Source organism: Sus scrofa, chromosome 13 (genome assembly GCF_054392235.1).
Source record: "Sus scrofa isolate SSC_HxYL_T2T_F1_AM1 chromosome 13, Sscrofa_HxYL_maternal_Yorkshire_Landrace_v2.0, whole genome shotgun sequence".
NCBI lineage: Eukaryota > Metazoa > Chordata > Mammalia > Artiodactyla > Suidae > Sus > Sus scrofa.
Window position 1 is genome coordinate 155707080 of NC_139395.1, and position 24675 is coordinate 155731754.

Consider the following 24675-nt stretch of genomic DNA (forward strand, 5'->3'; position numbering starts at 1 on the left):
AAGAAGGGGGGAGGGGGGTAGGCGAAGGCACTTTACCATCCTGTCCTGAGCTTTCCAGATACTCCGTGAGGTCACAGCCAAAGGCGCTGGCGGCTCCCTTTCGTTTCAGCTTCTGCTTGGCACCCTTGTTCTTCATGAGTTAGTCCCAAAGAGGTTGCCCTCCGTCTCCCCCTCCCCTCTGCTTGGCACCGCGCCGACGGTGGTCTCCGGGGTGGGGGTTAGATCAGTGGCTGCGGCGCGGCGCTGTGGGGCCGCATGGGCGTCGGGAAGAGTTTGGGCCCGGGACAGAGCGCATGGAGCCCGCGGGGCGCTGAGCCCGGCGCGGGCGCGGAGCCTGAAATCCACCGCGCGCTCCTCCAGGGCCGCGGTGCCGCAGGCCGTGCGGAGCTGGCAGCGGCGGGCCGGCTCGCTGGGAGTGTCACTTCCTCACTTGGAGTCCCAGGGACTTTCACAGGTTCCCGCGGTGTCTTCGGTTGTCTTCCTCCTCTTTGGAGGGAGGGCGAGCTCTCCGGTCCGTCTTCTCGAAGCCCGGGAGTGGCCGAGGGCGCGGGGAAGCCGGCGGCGGGCGCGGAGACGGCCCGGGGACTGCGTGGGTCCTCTGCCCGGCGCGCGCTGTCTTGCCTTCAGACGGCTTTGGTAGAACGAAAAACAAGCATCCTGTCTCTCTCGCCCGCCCTCACGCCTTCCTTTTTTTCCTGTCTTACAAATCCTAGGATCATCCAGCTCAGGAAATGCTGGAAGGAAGTTAGCTAGGGAGGGGGGCGGAGGGTGGAAATTTTTGGCAGCTCTGTGCTCATGTGTGTATGGAGCCGGAGGAAGTAGGTGGGTGGGTTGAGGAGTACGGGGTTGGGGAGAGAACGCGCTCTTCGCAGAGCTGCTCGGCGACTCTAGAGATAACTGGCCCGCCCGGGAGGAAATCGCCGCTCTCCTAGGAGCACCCACAGCCCGAGCCACCCGCTTCCTGCCCCATCGACGGCTCTTTGAAGACGGCGGGAGGAGGCGCGCTGGCACTCTGGATGGAGGGGGCTAGGTGGGACTGAAAAAAAAAGTCCTCCCTTGTATTTTATCTTCATTGTCATCATCTCTTTGACACTTTCTATTTCGGTGCCTGTCTGCTCCTACACAAACACTTAAAGAGTAATGACAGAAACAAAGACAGGGATTCCAACGGAGAAACCTAACGGGGAGCAGTTTTCGCCAGCCACTCCCATTCTACTGTCCCGCGCCCCAGTACCCCCAACCCAGCTAAGTCCCCTCCAAAGCTGAGGGAGGGATGGAGGCTGCCACTTTTTAACCACTGCCCTGGAAATCAGATTTCTAATTAGAGATTCAAGTTACACACACACACACACACACACACACACACACACACACACACACACACAGGCATTACTACAAAGTTTGCTAAATGGAAGTGATGCGGGGGGTGGGAGTGAGGGGACCAGGACTTAAGGTGACTCTGATATTCTAACATAATCTGAAGAAAGCAGTCTCTCAGGTTATTTCATAATTTGTCTCAAGTTTTCAGGAGGGCATGTTTTTTCTCCAGTTAGATTTGAAATTCTTTGACTTCTGTGTACTCAGCACACAGTAAGCACTCAAATTCTGGTGATTTCACCATTTGAGGATTAGATTAAACTTCCTGTATAAATTCAAATCCATATATAGGCTTAAAGGGTAGAGACAGTCATAGAGCTCAGAATGCTGGAAAAAGCTTTAAGTATAGTATTTTAGTTACTGAATCCTGTCACAGTCTCTTATCTCCCTATGTATCACCAAGACAGTGTATGAACTTTGACCCTTGACCTTCTCTCTTTGTGAGTACTCACAATTGATAGCCTGCCTGCTGAATCTGGCTCACAGATGTGTTTGGTTTGTTTGCCATTTTAAATATTAAAAAAAAAATTTTGCCTTTTTAGGGCCGCACCCATGGCATATGGAGGTTCCCAGGCTATGGGTCTAGGTGTCAAATCAGAGCTGTAGTCTCTGGCCTATGCTACAGCCACAGCAATGCCAGATCCAAGCTGTGTCTGTGACCTACATCACAGCTCACTCATGGCAATGCTGGATCCCCTCCCCACAGAGTGAGGCCAGGGATCAAACTTGTGTCCTCATGTCCTCATGGATCCTAGTCAGATTTGTTTCCACTGAGCCACGATGGGAACTCCTTAAATATTTAAGTATTAAATATTTAAAATTTTAAATATTAACTGCTAACATTAAAGAGTTAACATTTTTAACTTAAAAGATCTGGATTTCTAGCTTCTCTTACAAAAATAGAAGATGTGGTGACACCGAAAGTGCATTTCCACGTGTCAAGGGCCTCTGATGCTGAGTTGTAGAAGCTCCATGGAGGTACCACCCTCTTTAGAGAGATGAGTCCTCCAGTTTTGCAGCTCCGCTTCCTGTTTTCCCTCCTTCCCTCCTTCCCTGCCTGGCCTTTGGAGCCACTGGAGTTTTCGGCCCAAGCTCTGTATATGGTCTCTCCTTCCTTCTATTTGCCATCTGTCTCTTAGTGACACCAGCATTGCCCTAGTCATCTTGGCGAGACATCTTCAAGTAACCACTGACTCATTTCTCTCTTTCCGCCCCCACCCCCAGCCTAGTTCTGCCTGGCCAGACGGATGAGTCCTTCAAAATGCCTCTCCGCTGGGCTTCTTCCTTCCAGGCCCATTCAGTGAGGACCATTCACTCCTGAATTATTAGAATAACTCCTAGTGGGGTTTGGTAAGTCCAGTCTTTTCCCACTTCATCCTATGCCCTAAAGGCCTGTTGAATCTTCCTAAAGTATCGCTGTTGTTATGTGCCTGCTTTGCTCAAAATCCTGTCAATGACTCCCTGTTTCCTACTGCCAGGACAGCAGTTTCTAAGCATCTTAAAAGCTACTTGGGGACCATTTGGTAGGGTATTTCATATAATGGCTTGTTCCGTCCTTTATTTATAGAGAAGCATCTCCATATGAGATTATAATTATTACTATTAACTCTTGCTTAGGAGTTTACTGTAGCAAAGACTTTCGTATTCATTATTTCATCTGACCTACAATGGATTTCATCATTTTGGCAGCAAAGGAGAGAGGCTGAAGGGTTGCTCTTTTCCTGGGTCCAGGCCCCCAGGCACAAATTATGGATAAGTTGTCAAGCACTGTGAATTACCTTTCTAAAGGTTTAAAAAACATTCTTTTAACTATTTATGTTGAAATAATTTCAGCTTATAAAAATTTTACCAGAAAAATAAAAAAATTTAAAAGACGAAAAAAAAATTTGCAGGAAAATAATCAGAATTCCCATATACCCTTCAACCAGCTTTCCCAAGTATTAATGTCTTATATAACCAGAGTACAATTATCGAAAGTAGGACATTTATATTAATACAATAATACTAACTAATCATCAGACTTTATTCAAATACTATTTTTTAATTATATAACATTTTATTAAATATGGTATTTCTCACAAGTTGACCAGCTAAAAAACAGTAACTCACAACTATTTCTCAACACACTTCACATTATAACCTTAGCTATGAACCAGATCCCCTTAATCACCATCAAACCCAGCAAGTGTAGGCTGTCACAAAACAGGACTGCCCAGATGAACTATAAAGCTAGTGAGTGACTCAGCCTGAAGATTCTACTATGCTTTACCAAGAATTCCCCAAAGGGACTCCACAATCATAGAATTTTTATTCTGGAACAGCCCGAGACCTTTCCACTCCTGCTTCATGATAAGCTGGATTCAAGTTGTTTAGGGTTCAGGGGCAAGGTAATACTGAACAGTGGACAAGGTGACCATTATGCCTGGGCTGATTGAACACACCTTATTTGAAATGTGTATGTTGTGGTTCTTTGTCTCTGCTTGATAGTTCTCAATTATCTCCTCATGGTGGGAAGAACTCACAGTTTATCAAGCTAGATAACGAAGCCCTATGGGAATAGCCTGACCCAGGGAGCTAGAAAGTGAGTCTCTCCCCAAATGCTCCCTGCCCCCTCGCATCGCTGAGTAAACCCTGTGATAGGTGCTGAATTTAAATCTTATTCTAGACACCATCTTGGTTTTTTGATTTTTTGGTTTGTTTCTGTTTTTTTTTTTGGCCGCACCTGCAGCATGTGGACGTTCCAAGGATTGAACCCACGCCACACCAGCAACTGGAGCAGTGACACCACCGGATCCTTGACCTGCTGTACCACAAAAGAACTCATATATATGCTCTTTCTATTTTTCTTTCTCTTCCCATTTTTCTTTTTCTCATTGCTTACTCTAAAATGTATACCTTTTCCTGGGTCTCTGGCAGGAAGTCAGGTTTGGGTTCCAATAGGTTTTTCCGTTGGGCTGAGGATTGCCCAGGAAGCAGGTTACATGGAGATGGTGTAGGAATGTCAACAGAAGGACTAATTAAGCTATTTGGTGATAACATAAATTATGTCTTTAGCAGATTATGATGGTACAAAAAGAACTTCACTCCCATGGAGCTCCTACAGAAGGGTTCTGTCCTTGCCTGTGATTTATCTTCAGTTGGTGAAGACTGATGCTTGTCAACGTGGGCCATCTGCTTCCTTTAGTCATGAAGGCTGGTAGCAATCTACTCTGCTATAAATAAACAGACTTGGGAGATTTTAATGTCACCTATGATTTAGCCTTTTCTTCCACCCAATTTGCCCCTAAGACTAGAGATTAGAAATCAGCATTTATTTTTTATTTTGCTTTTTAGGGCTGCACCCGGGGCATATGGAACTCCCCAGGCTAAGGGGTGAGTTGGAGCTGCAGCTGCCTGCCTACACCACAGGCACAGCGATGCCAAATCTGAGCCACATCTGCAACCTACACCACAGCTCATGGCAATGCCAGATCCTTAACCCACTGAGCGAAGCCAGGGATCAAACCCACATCCTCATGGATCCTAGTTGTGTTCATTAACCACTGAGCCACGAAGGGAACTCCCAAATCAACAACTTTAGAGTTCTCCCTCCTTTGCTCATGCCCAGTTAAATTCTCACACATGATTCCTTGTCCATGGACTGTGATTAAGATGTTCTGAATTCTTCATTCTGGGGTATGAGGATTAGCTCCTCCTTCTGCTAGGTTCATTTCCTCTCCCTCTTTTCTTTTCCAATTTTAAGACACCACTGTTGTCACTGATCGTTGGGTGTGATGGGCCAAATTGTGCCCGCACCCTCACCCTGACTCCACATTCATATGTTGAAGCCCCAATCCCCAATCCCTCAGAATTTGACTGTATTTGGAAATAAGACTTTTAAAGACAGGGTTAATATGAGGCTATTAGATTTGGCCCTAATCCAATCTGACTGGTGTCCTTGTGAGAAGCATTTAGGACACAGAGTGACAACAGGGATGTGTACCACAGAGAAAACACAATGTGAGGACACAGTGAGAAGGTGCTGCCATCTGCAAGGTAAGGAGAGAGGCCTCAGGAGAAACTTTTCTTCTTTTTTGCCTTGTTTTTAGGGCCGATCCCACAGCATATGGAAATTCCCAGGCTAGGGGTCTAATTGAAATGACAGCTGCTGGCCTACGCCAGAGCCACAGCAACACAGGATCAGAGCCGCGTCTACGACCTACACCACAGCTCACGGCAACGCTGGATCCTTAACCCATTGAGCAAGGCCAGGGCTTGAACCCGAATCCTCATGGATACTAGTCAGATTCGTTTCTGCTGCACCACAGCTGAAACTCCCTCAGGAGAAGCTTTGATCTTAGATGTTCAGCCTTCAGAACTGTGAGAAAATAAAGGTCAGCTGTTTAAGTCACCTGCTCTATGTTATTTTGTTATGGCAGCCCTAGAAGGCTGATATACTGGGTGAGGCTCTTCCATGAGAGAGGTCTTGTGCCCCATCTGAGCCCAGCCACTGGTGCCCTGAGGGTCTGAGGCTAGCAGAGGATGAGGATGGCTAGAGCAAAAAGGCTTCTAGAACGTTATGTATCCCAAACTCCACTATTGTAGTTCCCTAGGTTGTCGGTTCCCAGATGTATGTTATAATGCAAATTGTTGCTTTTAAGTGTCCCAGTGAGACTGGATAAGCATCCTTAGTGGAATTAAGGGAAGTTCACGTTACCAATCCGTAATCAAACAGAACAGAGTGGAGGTGAGGTCAACTCCATGGGAGGGAAGGTACAAGAATCAGGATCAGTCTCCCTGTCCTAGAAGCAGGGGTCACCTCTAGCCTGCTGTTGGTACATTCTGAAATGTAGCAAGTGACCTCCTACTGCTCCATCACCTCTGCAACCAGGAAAGTCACTTTTGGTTCTAAATAGGCTTCTAAGAGCAAGCAGGTGTGGTGATGATAACAGAAGGCTTTAAATGGTCCTACTCCCAGCTTAAAAGTTGAAAGACAGACATCATTATCATTACAAATGCTATTCTCTCTCTCTTGGTCTCTGAAGCACTGTGTATTTTATTTCCCATTCGGTTCCTAGAGTTGCAAAACTGTATCACTCAGGGTAAAAAATACATATATAAATGAAAAAGCATTGGGAAACAGCTTTACAGCCTTACTTTCCCAGCTGCACGTGGGATTCTGTTGTTTCCCCATTAACTCAAGGCATTTTGCAGTAGAAAGGGTGGCAGGTGAGGAAATAATGAGAAAGTAAAAGACTTGGTTACAAAAAAGGATGCCTTACTAACTTTTGATAAGATATCATTGATTGGTGCCCTGCTAATTCAGAACTTCAGACTCTTATTGAAAAGATTAGATGTGGGAGGGAATAAAGTCCAAGATGACCCCAAGTTTATCAGACTGAGGGCTGGTGAGGGTAAATGCTATTTTTTGGAGAAGGGTAAATAAAACACACCTGTCAAGGGCCATTTCAGTGCTTTAGGGAGGAAAAGCCCTTTGCTAGTGTAAAATGCAGGACTCGGTAGACGTTGAGAGGATAGGACTAGAGATTGGATGAGACCTCTGCACACAGTGTTTGAAATTATTTGAGAAATAATTTTCCTCCTTTAATATTCTCGCTATGTTATAATTTCTTTGCATTGAATGTTGTTCAAAAACAAGAGGTTTGGAGATCTTTTGGGTCCTGCAGAGTGCTTTAAAAACTGTCGCCACATTTAATCCATAATACACAGCATAGCACTCAATGAATCTTCAGTGTTTCAGAAATGATGAGCAAACCAGCCAGCACAAGACCCTCTTGTCCCATTCCACATTGGCACTGGACATTGCCAAACAGCAGCGGGAAACTTCCTTCCTAGAGTCACATGCAGAGAAGAGACTTCACAAGGCCAGAGGGAGAGTCAAGTGCTATTGAATGGCTATTATACCAACATCGGTATCCATGCAGGGTCTGGCCTTAGTTTCTAAGTCTGAATTTGGATCCATTTCGATGGAGGCGTCTGTTCCATGACCAGAGGTGCCAGAAGCAGCAGCACCTCCCCTCCCCTGAGGCCTGCCTGAATCTGTCCTGAGGGTCTAGCAATAGGCTTTGGGGTCCCTCTCAGCCAGTGAGTTTCAGATCATCTCTGTCACTCCCCATTTTGTATCTTGGGAGTCCCTAAACTGCACAGAGACTTTGGGAAGAAAAAAGCTGGATTCCTCATAGAATGCGGGAGTCCTCAGGATAGGGGATAACTTGGCTATCTGATGTCATTTTTCTTGGTGTCTTGTTTGTTTTATTTTGCTTCCTCTTATTCTGCTTCTGCTTCCCATTTTACTCGATTCCACACCCCTTGGGAAAGCTGCCTTCTTTCTGGCTCTGATAAAGCCAATGAAAAGAGCAGAGACGTGGCTCCAAGCTCCATCTGTCTCCCCCAGGGTCTCTGAGTACTGGAGCAAGAGATTTTCTTAGGTGGGTGGGGATCTGTCTCCGCCCCGTTCATTGTGTTCCAGAGTTTCCTGTGCATTGCCTGTAACCCTTTACCAATCTGCCAGGAGCCTTTTAACACAAAAGGGAGGAGATGGGGGGAGGAGGGAGTACTGAGGAAAAACATCCCTATAAATAGCCCTCTTGAACAAAATTGTTTTCCCAATACACAGTTGTTGTTAGGCCTTGATGCCCTGCAGTCTACCTCTGCACGGTCCTCCTGTCTATTCCAGCCTTCCTCAACATGCCTGCTGTTCCTACCCATCCTCTCTGGATGGGGCTGTTCTAGAGGCACTGGATAGAAGCTTCCAGCCCCCCACAAGCCCCTCACCAGCTCTGGGTGCCTGGGCTGTGGGCCAAGGCTGACCTGGGTTCCATGCCTGCTTCTGCCACTTACTGGCTCCATGGCCTTGGTTGGACAAACTAATCTCTTTGAGCCTCAGTTTCCCTACCTGTTGAATCAAGATGATAATAACTACCTTGTAGGGTTGTTGTGAGGATTTAATAAGTAAGTAGCCTAGCATTTGGCCTGTAACTAAGCCGATTTTTATTATCTCCTCACTGAGTAATACTGCTTTTTCCTCCATCATTATACAGTTGCTTGGGATTTTCCCCCCATTTCCCCATCCTGGTCCCTTGTCCCATATAAAACACATTTATAAGACTTCAAGTTTATTTTTCATTTATTTATTTATTTATATACCTCTCCCAGTTCCAACATGGTTTGTGATGATTTATTTTACCTTGAAGTGTTTAGAGCCTGGAAATATTTTCAGAAAGGGTAAGACTGCCTCTTGTTAAATAGTTTTCTAACACGGAAGATATATTGCCTTTTGTGGACCATTTGGGAAGCAGCACTTTCTTACCTCTCTGGTGTCCCCAGACCTGTTTTTCCTCCTCTCTTGAGAGCACAGTATGCAGAAGGAAATTTGAGGACAGAGATGATAATAGGTTTCAGATATAAGTTACTCTCAATATATAATTATATCCCCCAGATTGTAAACATTTTGTAAGTTGGACATTATATTCTTATTGTTTTTCATTGTACCTTTTGTATATATGTTTCCAAGGCTGTGGGCGTTGGCATTGGAGGGGAAATGGTACCAGTTGGTAACAAAAATTATACTTGAGAAAACTTATATTGAACATTCTGCGTTTTTTCAATGCTTAGTACACAACTATTTCATTCTACACGCTGATCCTGAAAAGACCTAGTCAAATGTACACAAATCTCATTTACTTGTGTACTTTTTCCAAGATAAAGTATGTGTGTGTCTTTGTGTGTATCTCCATCATCTATTTATCTAACATTAATTTGATTTCATGGGAAGTCTTCTCAGACTTCATGGGATCTGATTGATTGATTGAATGATTATTTATTTATTTATTTATTTATTTATTTATTTTGCTTTTTAGGACCTCACCTGCAGCAAATGGAAGTTCCCAGGATAGGGGTTGAATCGGCGCTGCAGCTGTAGGCCTATGCTACAGCCACAGCAATGCGGGATCATTGCATCTGTGACCTACACCATGGCTCCTGGCAACACTGGATCCTTAACCCACTGAGCAGGGCCAGGGGTCGAACCTGCATCCTCCTGGATGCTAGTCCAGTTTGTTTCTGCTGAGCCACAGTGGGAAGTCCTGGGACCTGATTATTTAAAGCAGCCAGAGGTTCCTGCTCTAATCCTATGTATTTAGAAGAACTTTTTCAATTGGATAGCTACATCATGGTGTTTAAAAACCTTTCAGATTAACATTAACATGCCTGGATTTACTCTCAAAATATCCTCCCTAGGAATTTCCCTTGTGACACAGTGACTGCAGAGTGGGTTCCATCCCTGGCTGGGAACTTCCACATGCTCTGGGTGCTATGAAAGCCAAAGGATATGTACTGGTTTTTTGCTTTAGAAAATATGGTCAATGTTTTCTGTGAATTACATCCCCTTCATCTCCCTACCCCCCAAATTCATGTTGAAATTCTAGGTTCCAGAACCTCAGAATGTGACCTTCCTTTGGAAGGAGGGTGGTTGTGATATAATGAATTAGAATGCCAGCAAACTGGAGAAAAATGAGTCCCTCATCCAGTATGAAAGGTGTCCTCACAACAGAGGGACATTTGGACACAGACAGGCACATGGGGAGTACGCCATGTGAAGACAAAGGCAGAGACTGGACTGATGCATCCACATGCCAAGGATCAGCAGGAAACAACCAGAAGCTAGGGGAGAGGCATAGAACTGATTCTTCCTCACAGCCCTTAGACGAAACTAGGCCTGCCCTCACTTAGATCTTGACTTCTAGCCTCCAGGACTGTGAGACAATGAAGTCACTCAGTCTGTGGTACTCTGTTACAGCCACCTTAGGAAACTAACGCAGCCGACATAGTAAAGAAGCAATGCTAGCCTCAGTGCTGTTGGAATCTGTTACTCTAATAACAGATTGGTAAGAGTCTAGGTTAACTCAGAAGTCTCTTGGTGGAAATATCTGTATCTCTAGCTGGCACTAACATTATTTTATACAATGAATGCTCATTTCAGTAAGGTGCTCCAATGGAGGTCAAGGAGAATAGCTACAAAAGTAGAAAGGGACTCACATGGTTGTAGAGGATGGGTGGGATATGGGAGGTTGAGGGGACTCCTTCCGACATACTTAATGTTTTGAAGCTGTTGTTGGGGAACCAGAAAAATGAACTTCCATGGAGCCACAGTAATGGCCCTGTGGCCTCACTGAGTGGGCTGCTCCAGCCCCTTGCTCTTCCATCCCTTCCCACACCTCTGAAAGGGGTCCGTGAAGGAATTACCTTCCTAAAGGCTGGAATTTTTAAGAGTCTTCAAAGTCTGTTTACACTCGGCCTTTACTCATTTATGCAGCCATTCAATTTTTTTTTTTTAAAGGGGCGCACCTGAAGGCAAATGGCAGTTCCGAGGGCTAGAGGTTGAAAGGGAGTTACAGCTGCCACATCCACAGCCATGCCAGATCCAAGCTGTGTCTACAAACTACATTGCAGCTCTTGGCAATGCTAGATCCTTAACCCACTAGGGATCAAACCTGCATCCTCATGGTTACTAGTTGGGTTTATTACCGCTGAGCCACGATGGGAACTCCAAGCCATTCAAATTGAATGAGTGTTCTGGTTTTTTGTTTTTTTGGGGGGGCGGGGATGGGGGCCACACCCTTGGCACTTGGAGGTTCCCAGGCTAGGGGTCGAATCAGAGCTACAGCTGCTGGCCTACACCACAGCCACAGCAACTCAGGATTCAAGCCACATCTGTCACCTACACCACACCTCACAGCAATGCTGGATCCTTAATCCACTGAGTGAGGCCAGGGATCGAACCCAAAACTTCATGGTTCCTAGTCAGATTAATTTCCACTTCACCATGATGGGAACTCCTTTTTTTTGCAGGGGGGTCGGGTATTTTCTAGGGCCGCATCTGCAGCATATGGAGGAGGTTCCTAGGCTAGGGGTCTGATCAGAGCTGTAGCTGCCGGCCTTCGCCAGAGCCACAGCAACACCAGATCCGAGATTCATCTGTGACCTACATCATAGCTCACGGCAACGCTGGATCCTTAACCCACTGAGCAAGGCCAGAGATCAAACCTGAAACCTCATGGTTCCTAATCAGATTCGTTAACCACTGAGCCACGACAGGAACTCTGGGAACTCCTTAATGAGCATTCTTGACATGCCAGATACTGGATTTGGTGCTGAGGACACAAAGCTGAAAAGACTCCCTCCATGCCCTCCTGGAATGCTCACTCTGTGGCAAGAGGGCCAGGCACACTGGCAATTGCTGTATCAGGAGACAGACGTCATAATGGGAGCCTTGAAGTCAGAGGGTGGATTGCCTGGCTAAGTCAGGACATCTCAGAGGAGGTGACTTTGGTGGATGCCTGAGGACTGACTATTGCTCCTATAGATAATAGGGGAGAGGATTTTCAGGATAACAAGGATAGCTTTTCTAGAGACACAGACATGTGTGAGACCAGGACTCATTCAGGGAGTGGAAAGAAAGTTAGCATGGTTGGGTGGTGGGAGAGGCATGGCTAGTTTGTGTTAGCTGCTTGTGCTAGTCCGGAGTTGATCCTGCAGTGAGAAGTCGCTAAAGGACTTGGAGCAAGGCTGTGTCAGCTAAGTCTGGCAGAGATGTGGGGGTCAAGAGAGGGACAGAGGCGAGTTTCAGACTCAGGGGAAGGGCATCAGCATCACTCCTCGTCACTCTCACCTTCGTAAGAGTGGAGCTGCAACCAGGTTAATGCCTAGTTTCTGGAGTTAAGCCACTTGGGGTCAAATTCTGGCCGTGTCACTTGCTTTAATTCCCAGTTAGTTCATTCTGAAGATTGAAAAGGAAATCAGATGATCTAGTAAGGGAATTTAATTTATCTGCATTAATACTCTATTTTGCATGGAAAATAAGTCACAGTAGAGCATAGACTCTGTGGAGCTACATAAATATAGACTCTATCCCTGGAAATTGTGAAAACATACTCACAAAGTTAATTTGCATACTCTTTAAACTATGTATAATATCATGGCCTTACAGCAATTTGGCTTGAATTATTAAAATGCCCAGAAGGGGCAGCCCACTAATCATTAACATTTGAGATGTGGGTTTGCCATCTAGTGGGCATCTTTGAGTGTGTATGCATTACAGTGCACGTACAACACACATACACACACAGATTCCATCGATGGTTCTTAATCCTCCTCCCTCACCCTCAACATTTAAAGGCTGAAAGTTATTTTTGATACATCACTATTTTTAAAAGTGTTTTAATTTATGTGTGTCAGGAGTATGAGAATGTTTCCTGATGTGTGTGCTTGCACACCCAGTGGGGAATAATAGCCTTGAATGGAGAATTATTTCAAACTACATGTACTAATATAGATAGACACACACATATTTGGATAACCAAGTCACTCTACTGTCCACCTGAAACTGACACAATCTTGTAAATCAACTATATTTCAAGTTAAAAAAAACACGACAACAAAAAACTTTTTTTTTTAAAAAAGCTACATTTACTCCTTCACATCTGCTTTTCTTGCCCTGTTTGAGAATAACTGATCTAACAGAAGGCGGAATGAGTTAAGGCTCAATGAGTTAAGGATCTGGTGTTGTCACTGCTATGGCTCTAGTTACTGCTGAGGTGTAAGTTTTCTCCTTGGTCCGGGAACTTACACACACCTCTAGTGTGGCCCAAACAAAAAGCAAACAAAAAAAGGAAAAAGAAGAAGGCAGAAATGTAGGCATAATGCCTGTCCCATAATAGATACTCAGTAAATACTAGCTTTCTTTCCATTCTTCTCCGCTATACTCTCCCATAAAAGCTATTCCAAATTACAATTCAACAGTAAAATGTGCATTTGGTGTGAAGCATCACTATGTGTGAAGCCTGTCATTGGCTCCCCAAATACAAAGATGACTAAAGCCCCACCTCTATTTTTAAGATGCTCACAATAGGGAAACATAGCTTTGTAACTAAATTCCAGCAGCCTATGTCTCAAACATTTGTTAGATTTTTGGGAACTGAGAATTTGGTTTTCTTTTAGAAAAAAATGTATATCAATTTTTTTTTTTCTTTTTAGGGCTGCTCGTGTGGTATGTGGAAGTTCCCAGGCTAGGGGTCGAATCGCAGCTGCAGCTGCCAGCCCATACCATAGCCAAAGCAATTGCCAGATCTGAGCCATGTCTGCAACCTTCACCACAGCTCATGGCAACACACTGATCGAAACCAGGGATCAAACCCACATCCTCATGGATACCAGTCAGGTTTGTCACTGCTGAGCCACAGTGGGAACTCCTAGGAAATATTTTAAATAACATTACCATAATGCCAGTTTCCTCTGATTAAGAAGAAAGACACTTTTGGTAAAAGATGAAATGGACATTAGGGGAAGGTTGATTTATATTTGAAGGAGTAAAGACTTAGAATAAGCCCAGAAAGAAAAGGGAGGGAAGTGGGGAGCAAAGCAGAGTATAGTCAGCATGGGATGTGTTTTGCTGAAGTTTGAAAAGGAGAAAGATTTGGGAGTAGCTATTACACAAAGTGAAACGTTGAGAGAGGGTCAGGGAAAGAAGATTTTAAGAGGTTTTATTCTGTATTGTAAGTGGAATCCCCCTTTGATGTTTTCATGACACTGTAGTAAAGATTTAAATTGTCTTTCTGTTATTTTTGGATGTGGGTTAGTGTTTTTTTTTTGGAAAATCAGACCGTGAGGAGACAGGCTGTGAAGTGGTTTAGATTTATCTGGAAAACATAAAGTTCAGACCATAAAATTTTGAAAATAGATACATTATAATTTCCTCATGTGCCTTAAACCTAAAATTAAACAAAACTAAAATGATAAAATTGGGTAAGCAATATTTTTTATAAAAATAACTACACACTTTGTTAAAAAATTCAAAAGTTACAGAATGGTATTCCATGGAAAAAGAAAAAAGTATTCTGTTTCATTCCTTAAATCTCTCCCTCACCCCCATGTCTCTCTATCCAAAGGTAACCACTTTCAACAATTTGTCTTTTTTTGTTTGTTTTTTGCTTTTTAGGGCCACACCTGCAGCATATGGAGGTTCCCAGGCTAGGGGTTGAATTGGAGCTGCAGCTGCCTGCCTATGCCACAGCCATAGCAATGAGGGATCCAAGCTGTGTCTGTGACCTACACCACAACTCACAGCAACACCAGATCCTTAACCCACTGAGCGATGCCAGGGATGGAACCTGAGTCCTCCCAGACGATAGTCAGGTTTGTCCCCAGTGTGCCACAATGGGAACTTCCTGTTTTTAATTCTTTTGATGGGTAGCACTATAATTATAAACTCTATGTCACTGTTTCTTGATTTATATACTTTATTCAAGTTCTGTTAACCCCAAACTGTGAATGATAATAAATGTAGTTCATTGAAACTCTCTCTCCAATTCTTTTCCCCTTCATGTGCTTTGTTAATGATATTTCCCATTCATCTTTTGGTTATGATTGTAAATTTAAATACCATGCTTAACCTTTGAAGTTTTTTTCCATTAATTTTTGTAGTAACTCTTTTTTTACAGAAACAATCATATGATCTATGAAAAAGATAGTTTTTCTTCTCTCTTTACATTCTGGATTTAGTTTATTACTTTTTTAGAAATATTGCTTTATCTGATTTTTCCTTTTAGTTTGCTAATATGATGAATCACACTGATCTTTTTTGGCCATGCCCAAGGAGTGCAGAAGTTCTGATGACAGCGATTGACAACTGCAGGATCCTTAACCCACTGAGTCACCAGGGAACTCCTGAATTACACTGATTTTTAAATTACAATGATGGATTTTTCATTCCTGGGATGAATCCCACTTCGTTACAATGTAGTATCCTTTTTTTTTTTTGACCGCCCCTCAGCATATGGAGTTCCTGGGCCAGGCATAAGATCCCAGCCACAGTTGCAACCAACAGTGCAGCTGTGGCAAGGCCAGATCCTTTAACCCACTGTGCCAGGCTAAGGATTCAACCTGTGTCCTGGTGTTGCAGAGACGTCTCGGATCACATTACGCCACAATGGGAACTCCTGTAGTATCCTTTTTATATTTTGTTGAATTTGACTGTTAAAATTATGTTTAGAGTTTTTGTATCTACATACAGTGTTGAATATAGGTGGTGACAGAAGACATCCCTGTGTTGTTCATGATTTTAGTGGGAAAGCATTATCTTTCATCACTGAACATGTTGCTAGCTACAGATTTTTGTAAATGTCTTTTATCAGGTTGAGGATGTTCCTTCATATTCCTACTTTGCTAAGAATTTTTTTTATCAGTAGTAGATATTGGATTTTGTCAAGTGTGGTTTTGCATCTATTGAGATGATTATATGGTTTTTCTGCTTTGGTTTGATGATATGGTGAATTACTATTCTATTTTTGAACCTAAAGCAATCCTGCATTCTCAGGATGAACCTACCCCACTTGGTAACGTTTTATTATCCTTTTTATACTGTTGGATTCAGTTTGCTAAAATTTTGTTAAGAATTTTTGCTTCCATGTGTATAGGGTAATGGTGGCCTCATAGAATAAATTGGGAAGTATGCCAAATTTTTGGAAAAGCTTGTGTAAAATTTGTATTATTCCTTCTTTGTGTAGAATTGGAATTTGTATAAATACTAATTTGTGTAGAATTATGCATTGTTTCTTATCCTGTGTAGAATCAGTATTATTTCTCTTAGCTAACAATTTCTATAATTCACTAGCTATTTGGGCTTTGAGTTTTCTGTGTAGGAAGGCTTTTAAGGACAATTTCAGTTGCTTTAACAGGTACAGATCTGTTTAGGCTAGCTATTTCTACTCCTGGAGCTGTAGTAATTTATGTCTTTCAAGGCATTTGTCCACTTTAAGTTGTGAAATTTATTGGCATAAAGTTATTCATAATAATCTCTTTTTATCCTGTAGAATATATGGTGATGTCACCTCTCCGATTCCTGGTGTTGATAATTTGTGTTTTTTTTTTCTTTTACTGATTAGTTTAGCCAGAGCTTAATCCATTTTATTGATCTTCTCAAAGAACCAGCCTTTGCTTAGATTCTCTCTGTTGTTTTCTTCTTTTCTATTTCATTGATTTCTGCCTTGATTTTTATTATTTTTTTCCTCTGCTTACTTTCTGCTTAATTTGCTCTTCGTTTTCTAGTTTCGTTAGGTAGAAGCCGGACCATTGATTTGAGACATTTCTTCTTCCTCTTTTTTTTTTTTTTTTTTGTCTTTTCTAGGGCCTCACCCGTGGCATATGGAAGGTCCCAGGCTAGGGGTCCAATTGGAACTGTAGCCATTGGCCTACACCACACCCACAGCAACGCCAGGTCTGAGCTGTGTCAGCGACCTACACCACAGCTCACGGAACAACCAATCCTTAACCCACTGAGTGAGGTCAGGGATCGAACCTGAAACCTCATTTCAGGTGGTTAATAATTCATTAACCACTGAGCCACGATGGGATCTCCTCATCTTTTCTAATACAGACATTTAGTAGCAGGCTGAGTTTTCACTTAAGCACTGCAGTAATGACACCTACAAACTCTGTATTTTTATTTTCATTCAGTTTAAAATACTTTTTGGGAGTTCCCATCCTGGCACAGCAGAAATGAATCCGACTAGGAACCATGAGGTTGCAGGTTCGAACCCTGACCTCACTCAGTGCGTTAAGAATCCGGTGTTGCTGTGAGCTGTGGTGTAGATCGCAGATGTGGCTTGGATCTGGTGTTGCTGTGACTCTGGGGTAGGCCAGTGGCTACAGCTCCAATTCAACCCCTCGCCTGGGAACCTCCATATGCCCCGGGTGTGGCCCTAAAAAAAAAAAAAATAAAATGCCAAAAAAAAAAAAAAACTTTTCAATTTCTTATAGTAGCCCTACAGTGAGCACTGCTCCACCAGACCTTCTGGCTTATATGATATTGTTGTTATGCATTTTACTTTTCATCTCTACAAGTTCAGTTTGGGCTTTTCTTTATATCATCCATGTCTCTAACTTTTGATTGTATGGAATGCAGTTGTAATAACTGTCTTAATGTTCTGTGTGAATTGTAACACCTGTGTCAGTTCTGAGCTGCTTTTGACTAATTACTGTCCCCTATCAGTTGTGCTTTCTTGTCTCTGTATACCTGGTCATCTTTTTTGGATTTCATGCACTGTAATTTTATCTTATTCAGTGCTAGATATTTTTAAAGATCTATAAATCTTGAACTTTGTTCTCGGGGATATAAGTTATCTGAATATAGTTTGGTCCCTTTAGTGTTGTTTTTACTATATAGTAGAAAGGTCTGGAGCAGTGTTCATTGTCGGGCTACCTCTTCTCCATTATGGAGCAAGACCTTCCCGAGTACCCTCCCCAGTGTCCTGTGAATTGTGACTTTTTCCAGCCTGGCTGATGGAAATAGGCACTATTTCCAGCACAGTGTGAGTGACTGGAACTAGTCCCTCTAATCCTTATAGATGGTTCTTTCTCTGGCTTAGGACAGTTCCCATATGTTCTTGCATTGACCATAAATAATTGAGACTCTTTGCAGATCTCCAATATTCTGTCTCTCTGCATCTGTCTTCTCTCTGTGATTCTGGCCTGTGAAATCTGGCTGCTTTGGTCTTCCTGGACTCTAGGATCTATCTCATCAGGGAATCTTCCAGGCTCTTTCCTTTCCCTCTGCCCTGCTTGAAAATTCTCTCAGGAGTTCCTGTCGTGGCACAGTGGTTAACGAATCCGACTAGGAACCATGAGGTTGCGGGTTCGGTCCCTGCCCTTGCTCAGTGGGTTAACGATCCGGCGTTGCTGTGAGCTGTGGTGTAGGTTGCAGACGCAGTTCTGATCCTGAGTTGCTATGGCTCTGGCGTAGGCCGGTGGCTACAGCTCCGATTCGACCCCTAGCCTGGGAACCGAGGGAGCGGCCCAAGAAATAGCAAAAAGACAAAAAAAAAAGAAAAAAAGAAAATTCTCTCAAAGTAGTAAGCTGGGGCAATTGTAGGGCTCATCTTGTTTGTTTCCTGTCTCTCAGGGATTATTGTCCTTTGCTGCCTGATATAGAGTATTTTGAAAATTGTTATTTTATATATTTTTTCTTTTCTTCTTCTTCTTTTTTTAAATGGATGCTTCAGGTGGAATGGTAAGTCTGGTCTCTGTTACTTCTTCTTGGCCAAAGGGGAAAGCCTAGTCATTGTTTTTTCCACTTTGAGATTTAAGATTTAAACCTTTCTATTTTATTTAAACTTTTAAGAACATTTCAAGGCTTAGAAAAGTTGTAATAATTATCAGGAACATCTCTATACACTTTGATCACTTGTTAACATCTGTATAAATTGATCACTTGTTAACATTTTGCCGCATTTGTGGGTTCTCTCTCTCACTCTATCACAGACACAAATTTTAATTGAACCGCTAGAAAGAAATTGCAGATGTCATGATACTTCATTGTGAAGTAATTCTTAAGAATATACTTGTTCTCCTATATAATCACAATACAAGGATCAAATGTAAGAAATTTAAGATTGACAATTTTTTTTTTTTTTAAATTTTTGGCTTTTTAGGGCCATACCCTCGGCATATGGAGGTTCCCAGGCTAGGGGTTGAATCAGAGCTACAGTTTCTGGCCTACATCACAGCCACAGAAATTTGGAATCCAACCACAGAGTTCCTTTCTGTGTTTGTTACTGCTGAGCCACAACAGGAACTCCTAAGACTGACAAAATATTATCATACAATATATGGTTTGCTCTGATTATCTATTGTTCTGTAACAAATGACTCCAAAACTTAAGAGGCTGAAAACAACAATGTAGTACTATCATATCTCACAATTCTGTGGGTCAGGAATTCAGATGTGGCACAGTGGGGAGGGCTCATCTCTGCTTTATGATAATTATGCCTCAGCTGGGGGCATTCCTGAGTGATTAGTGGTTGGAACATTTGGGAGGATGTTGGGCACCTCTTTTTCTTTTTCCACTTGGTTTCTCCATATGGCTTCGCATGGACTTTCTCATAGTATGGTGGCCTCAGGGTAGCTGGGCTACTTACATCATAGTTCAGGGTTCCAACAAAAAGTTATTCTAGAGATCACTAGTAATACAAATTGGCATCACATCTCAGAGGGGATACACAAAGGACATAAGCTCATCTTTATCATATTTCTGCCAAAAATACATAATTGGAATTTAACCATGAGGAAATAATCAGATAAGCCCAAATTAAGGAATATCCTACAAACAACTGGACTGTACACTTCAAAAATGTCAGTGTCTTGCAATACAAGGACAGATGAGAAACTATTTCAGATTAAAGGAGACTGAATTAATTTCCTAAGGCTGCCAAAACAAAATACCAGACTGGATGGCTTAAACAACAGAAATTTATTTTCTCCCAGTTCTGGAGGCCAGAAGTCCAAGATGAAGATGTCCACAGGTTTGGTTTCTTCTGAGGTCTCTCTCCTTGGCTTGCAGGTGGCCACCTTCTAGCTGTGTCCTTGCATGGTGGTCTCCCTGTCTCTCCTAATCTCCTCTTCTTTATTAAGACATAGGTCATACTGGATTAGGGCCTACCACAACAACCCTATTTTAATTTATGGGCCTCTTTAAAGGCCTAATTTCCAAATATAGTCACATTCTGAGGCACTAGGAGTTAGGGCTTTAACATATGAATTTAGAGGGTGTGGAGTTCAATTCAGCCCATAGCACACACTGAGATTCTGTGTGGCTTTAGATTGGAAAAAAAGTTGCTATATTATTGAGACAATTGGAAATGAATATGTACAGCATGGGAGATTAAAAATAGCCCTGACTTTTTTGACAGTCCTCTCACTAAGAAATGGGACTATATTACCCCTCCCCCCCTTTAAATTTGGGCTGGCCTGTGACTGCTCTGACACACGGAAAAAAGTGGGAGAGGAAGTAGAAACTGCCTTTAAAAGGCTGGGCTTAGAACTGGCCTAGCTTCATTTCCACTCCCCTTCATGTGTCAAAGCGGTCACAGGCCAGCCCAGAACTAAAGGAACGGGAAAATATTCTTATTTCTCCGTGAGAGGACTGTCAAATATTTTGAAGCTATTTTTAATCTAACACATTGTACCTACCTATTCCCAATTGTCTCAAGAATATACTTTGTGGCAATTTTTTTTTTCCCATTCCAGAAATTTAAATGTCAAATCTCTTCAGTCTCCTTTAATCTGAAACATTCCTCATCTTTCCTTGTCTTTCATGACATTGACATTTTTGAAGTGTACAGACCAGTTGTTTTGTAGAATATCCCTTAATTTGGGCTTGTCTGTTTTCCTCATGGTTAAATTCCAATTATGCATTTTGGCAGGAATGCAGTAACAGTGATATCAGTTTGGTGAAATTAACTTTGAGTACTTGGTTAAGGTGGTATCTGCCAGATTTCTCCAATGGATAATATATCCTCTTTGTAACTGGTAAATAACCCCTAGGGAAATCTTTTTTTTTTTTTTTCCCCCTTAATAATTTTCAAAAAGAGCTCTCCTGTATTCTGCAGCAGACAATTCTAGTGTCTGATGTCTTTGGGAGTATAAATCTCTTGGTCTTAATTCTGCCCACTGTCTTTTCTTTTTTTTTTTTTTTTGTCTTTTTAGGGCTGCATCTGCTGGCATAAGGAAGTTCAAAGGCTAGGGGTCAAATCAGACTGTAGCAGCTGGCCTATGATCTACACCACAGCTTTGGCAATGCTGGATCCTTAACCCAGTGAGGGAGGCCAGGGACCCAACCTGCATCCTCATGGTTACTAGTCAGATTTGTTTTCACTGAGCCACAAAAAGAAGTCCCTGCCCACTGTCATTATGTGTGGCCCCTGGAGCTTGGTGATTTTTTTTAAAGATTGTGCATTTGTATTTGTTTGGATTCTGTGGGACTAAATGGAAGATGCACCCTATAAAGTATGTTTCCACTGCTCGGACCTCAGGAGACTGGGAAACTCAGTAGTGCTCTTTCACAGTCTTGGCTGGATGCTGAAGGGGCAGGTTTGGCTCTCCTGTTTGGGTGCCAGATCACAGTGCCAGCAGAGATCTTCCGTGTGCCCTCAGCAAACCCCAGGTCTCCTGCTTAGAGCTCAATGACCCCAGGGTTGGTTCCATTTGCAGTGGGGTGCTTCTTGGAAAATCTCCTATTTCTTAGAGAATCTAGTCTGCTCTCCTGCCAGCCTAAGCAGAACTTTCCATGATTTTTCACTCAAATCATCAGTATAAATATGATTCTGTCTTGGCTTTTTGTATTAATATCTGAAGAAATTTGGTTTTCTCACAACTCAATATTCTCAGTAGTTCTGTGAAATGGGGAAGTCAGTTAATTTGGCACATTGTGCAGTTGAGAAAGCTGAAACCTTTCGTCAGGGTGATGTAAGGTAAATTTATTAACTTCTAAAGCCTCAGTTTCCTACTCCGTAAAATGGGAAGGTTCATCTCTCCTTCTCAAAGTTTTGTGAGCATTTACGAGAATGGGATTTGGGAAGCGTGCAGACCCTAGGGCAGTATTGGCATAAGGTTTTATTACGATCACTCAAAAGATAAGCTGGCGTTTTCCCTCCTGGTGCTTCTTCTGTTGGCCGGGGACGGTTACTGGGTCGATCGGACTCGGCTTGCATAGGACCGCGCAGACGGCCCCGGGGCCCGGCCTCAGCTACTTCGGGGGAGGCGGAGCCAGCCCGCAGGAGCCGCCTCCCGGGAGGCGGGGCGGTCCCGGCTGCTGCAGCTTTTGCCTCCTCCCCTGGCTCCGGGTGGTGCTCTTCGCGGCCGCGTCAGGGGTGAGTACGCTGGGCCTCCGCTCCGCCTGCGCCCGGGACAAGCAATTCCGTGGGGAGGGCGGCGGCTGGCGCTCTATGGGCATCACCGGGTGGCGAGCGGGATCGGTCCCAGGGCCTGGGACGGCCCTCCTGCCTTCCTCCGGGCGGTGGGGCCGGGCAGGGGGCCTGCAGAGGCCGAGCCCTGAGGGAGGCACGGGCTCAGGTGCCGGGGCCACCGCGGCGCTCCCTCTGCTGCCGGAGGGATGGTAGGTGAGATGCTGCCAGGTAGGCCCTCAGGGGTCGTTCCCCCCGCCCCGAGAGCCCACCTCAAGGTTCTGGGGTCGCCACTAGCACTTCTCTCCCCTCCGGGCGCATCAGTGTGAAGAAGCTGCTTCCTCCCTGGAGCCCTATTTCACCAAGGTTTCTACTAGGAAACCCATCTGCTGATACCGACGAGGGGCCTGCAGGGGCCGAAGAGCTGGGGAGGTCGACTGGATTTTAAAGTACCTTGGATACCTGCCCTTAGTCTGGCTCTGCGTCCATCTATGTCGGTCGTATCGGTTGCTGTTCGGTCTTCCATTAGATAAGAGCCAACTCTCGGTTTGAGGGGGGAAAAAAAAGAAGTCTATGAGGACTGAGACTGAGAAAAGGCCTTTGGGTTGGTACCCTTGGGAGAGCACTTCTCAACGGGGTGGGCGTGTGCTGGATTGCAAAGTGTTCGAGAGTGGGTGAGGGTTGAGGACCTGGAGGCGGCCAGGGCACAGGGAGACCTTTCCTGTCCTTTGGTGGTGAAAGGGAGGAGGAAGAAAACAGCAATTTGAAGGTTGAGGGACTTTTTGCTTTTTTTATTTTTTAATTTCTAAATTTCTTTTAAGAAAGGCGAATCACATTGAGGATGCAAGAAAGTGAAGGAATCTTGGATAGTGATGAATAACATTCAGGGTCCAGACTGAGAAAGTGGGCTTAAAAAGGGGCTGAGGGCTCTTCTAGGCACCTGGGCTGAGCTGGTGGGCCAGAGGGCTGGAATGCGTTTCTCTGGCCAGAGATAACGCTAAATGCGACCACAGTTTATCGTTTTGGAATTTTATCTTCTAGAGCAGGGTTGGCTTTTCAACCACATGCAATTGCAAAATTTTAATGTGCCTGTTTGTGTTGTAGGGGAGAAAACCTTTTCCTTTTTTCCTCTCCTAGGTCCTTTAGCTGGTCTAATAATGGAATTGATGTGAAACATAAACAGGAGAAAAATTTAATTTCATACCGGTGGGATTCCATAACAGTATGAGGCTCAAAGAAGTAACCAAAGCAGACAGCTTTCATATGGTTCAGACAAAGAAAAAATAAATTTGTGAAGAATTGAAAAGGCAGAAGTTAGGGCTTGGGGTAGCGAACTGATGAGGAAGTAATAAGGTTTGTTATACAGCATTCTCCACCTTGAATTCCCAGCTCTAGTAATAAGAGATGCCTTATCCTGGTGCCTTCCTGGTATAGAGAGGGTGCCTTTCACCTGGAAGATTTATTTCCTGCTTTCAAGAAGAACAAAAGAGGGTGAAAGTGATCTTGCACTGACTGTTAAAGTAACTTTAATTCAAAATAATCAGTATGCCCAAGTGGCATATGTTGGCATGGCATATTTTGCCTACCTTCATTGTTTTTTAGAGGAAGATCCTTGTTTTGGTAAGATTTCGACAGCCCCCCCCCCCCCCCAACCGTGGCATGTGGATGCCCTCAGGCCAGGAATCAAACCTAGGACACTGCAGTGATGATGCTGGATAGTTATCCTGCTGTGCCACAAGGGAATTCCCCTTTGATCAGATTTTCTTTTCCCCGTCTGATTAAAAACATCTGTTAAATAGAAGTACTGAACTGTTTGACTACATAATCTTGCAGAGGGCAATAAAACTAGCTCTCTTAGTGTATTTTATGTGTCACTTGGTGGCCTAAGTATTAGTATCTACTTTAAACTGAGCAAATAGTAATTAATGCATGTTTTTCCCCAGAGGTACATGCATGACTGGAGAACTCACCATTTCTTTGAAGATCTTTAATTCAGAGTGGAAACAGTCAAAGCAAGTCTGTTGTGATGGTTTTCTCCTCACTCTAAAGCCATCATAAAACAGTGATGATAATTGAAGCCTACCTGGGTTTCTATTGAAAATATTGATTCCCTGGCCCCACCCCAGGCCTTGGCAATAAAAATCTCTGGGGGTGAAGCCTAGGAATAGGAATTTTTAACAGAGACTGCAAAATTATCTGGCATTGAAAATTATTGGAAGCGTCTGAGGTTTTTCTTTGAGATTTGGGCTTGTTGACCTCTTTAGAGTAGATTTCCTTAAAGGTTATATGAATGAATTACTACTAAATTTAGGTAAATTATAATCCCCGCCTATTGTGTCATCTCTGAGTTTTTAATACATTTTAAAACTAGGTAATGATTTTATCAGAAAAAAAAATTTCTGATCATAAAAAACTGTGTTTTAGAAAAATGAGAAAATTGAAAAGGAATAAAATTTCTCTAATCTGTAATTAAGAGATGACCACCAGTGATTCTTTCTGGCATTTTATATGTAAAAGGCATGCACATCACACATTTATAGCATAGTTTGGATTGTATACTCTATAC

General features: G+C 43.4%; 1 protein-coding gene and 1 long non-coding RNA gene across 10 annotated transcripts in view; one reads left to right on the plus strand and one right to left on the minus strand.

Moving 5' to 3' along the window:
* The window catches only part of ARHGAP31 (Rho GTPase activating protein 31), a 111181-nt gene extending 110479 nt beyond the window's left edge, over positions 1–702 (minus strand). The window contains exon 1 of the mRNA XM_021070330.2: positions 37–702. Coding sequence (XP_020925989.1) covers positions 37–136 — 100 coding nt within the window. The 5' untranslated portion in view covers positions 137–702. The remainder of the gene's footprint in view (positions 1–36) is intronic.
* A 21327-nt stretch (positions 703–22029) lies between these two features.
* Positions 22030–24675, plus strand: part of LOC397380 (beta-1,4-galactosyltransferase 4) — a 34378-nt gene continuing 31732 nt past the window's right edge. For 4 of the 9 annotated variants that reach the window (XR_001300547.3, XR_014824784.1, XR_014824787.1 and 1 more), the window contains exon 1: positions 22030–22076. This is a non-coding gene — a long non-coding RNA (beta-1,4-galactosyltransferase 4). Of the gene's footprint in view, positions 22714–24675 lie in introns of all 9 variants that reach the window. The other 5 variants (XR_014824781.1, XR_014824785.1, XR_014824782.1 and 2 more) reach the window with 3 other exon arrangements.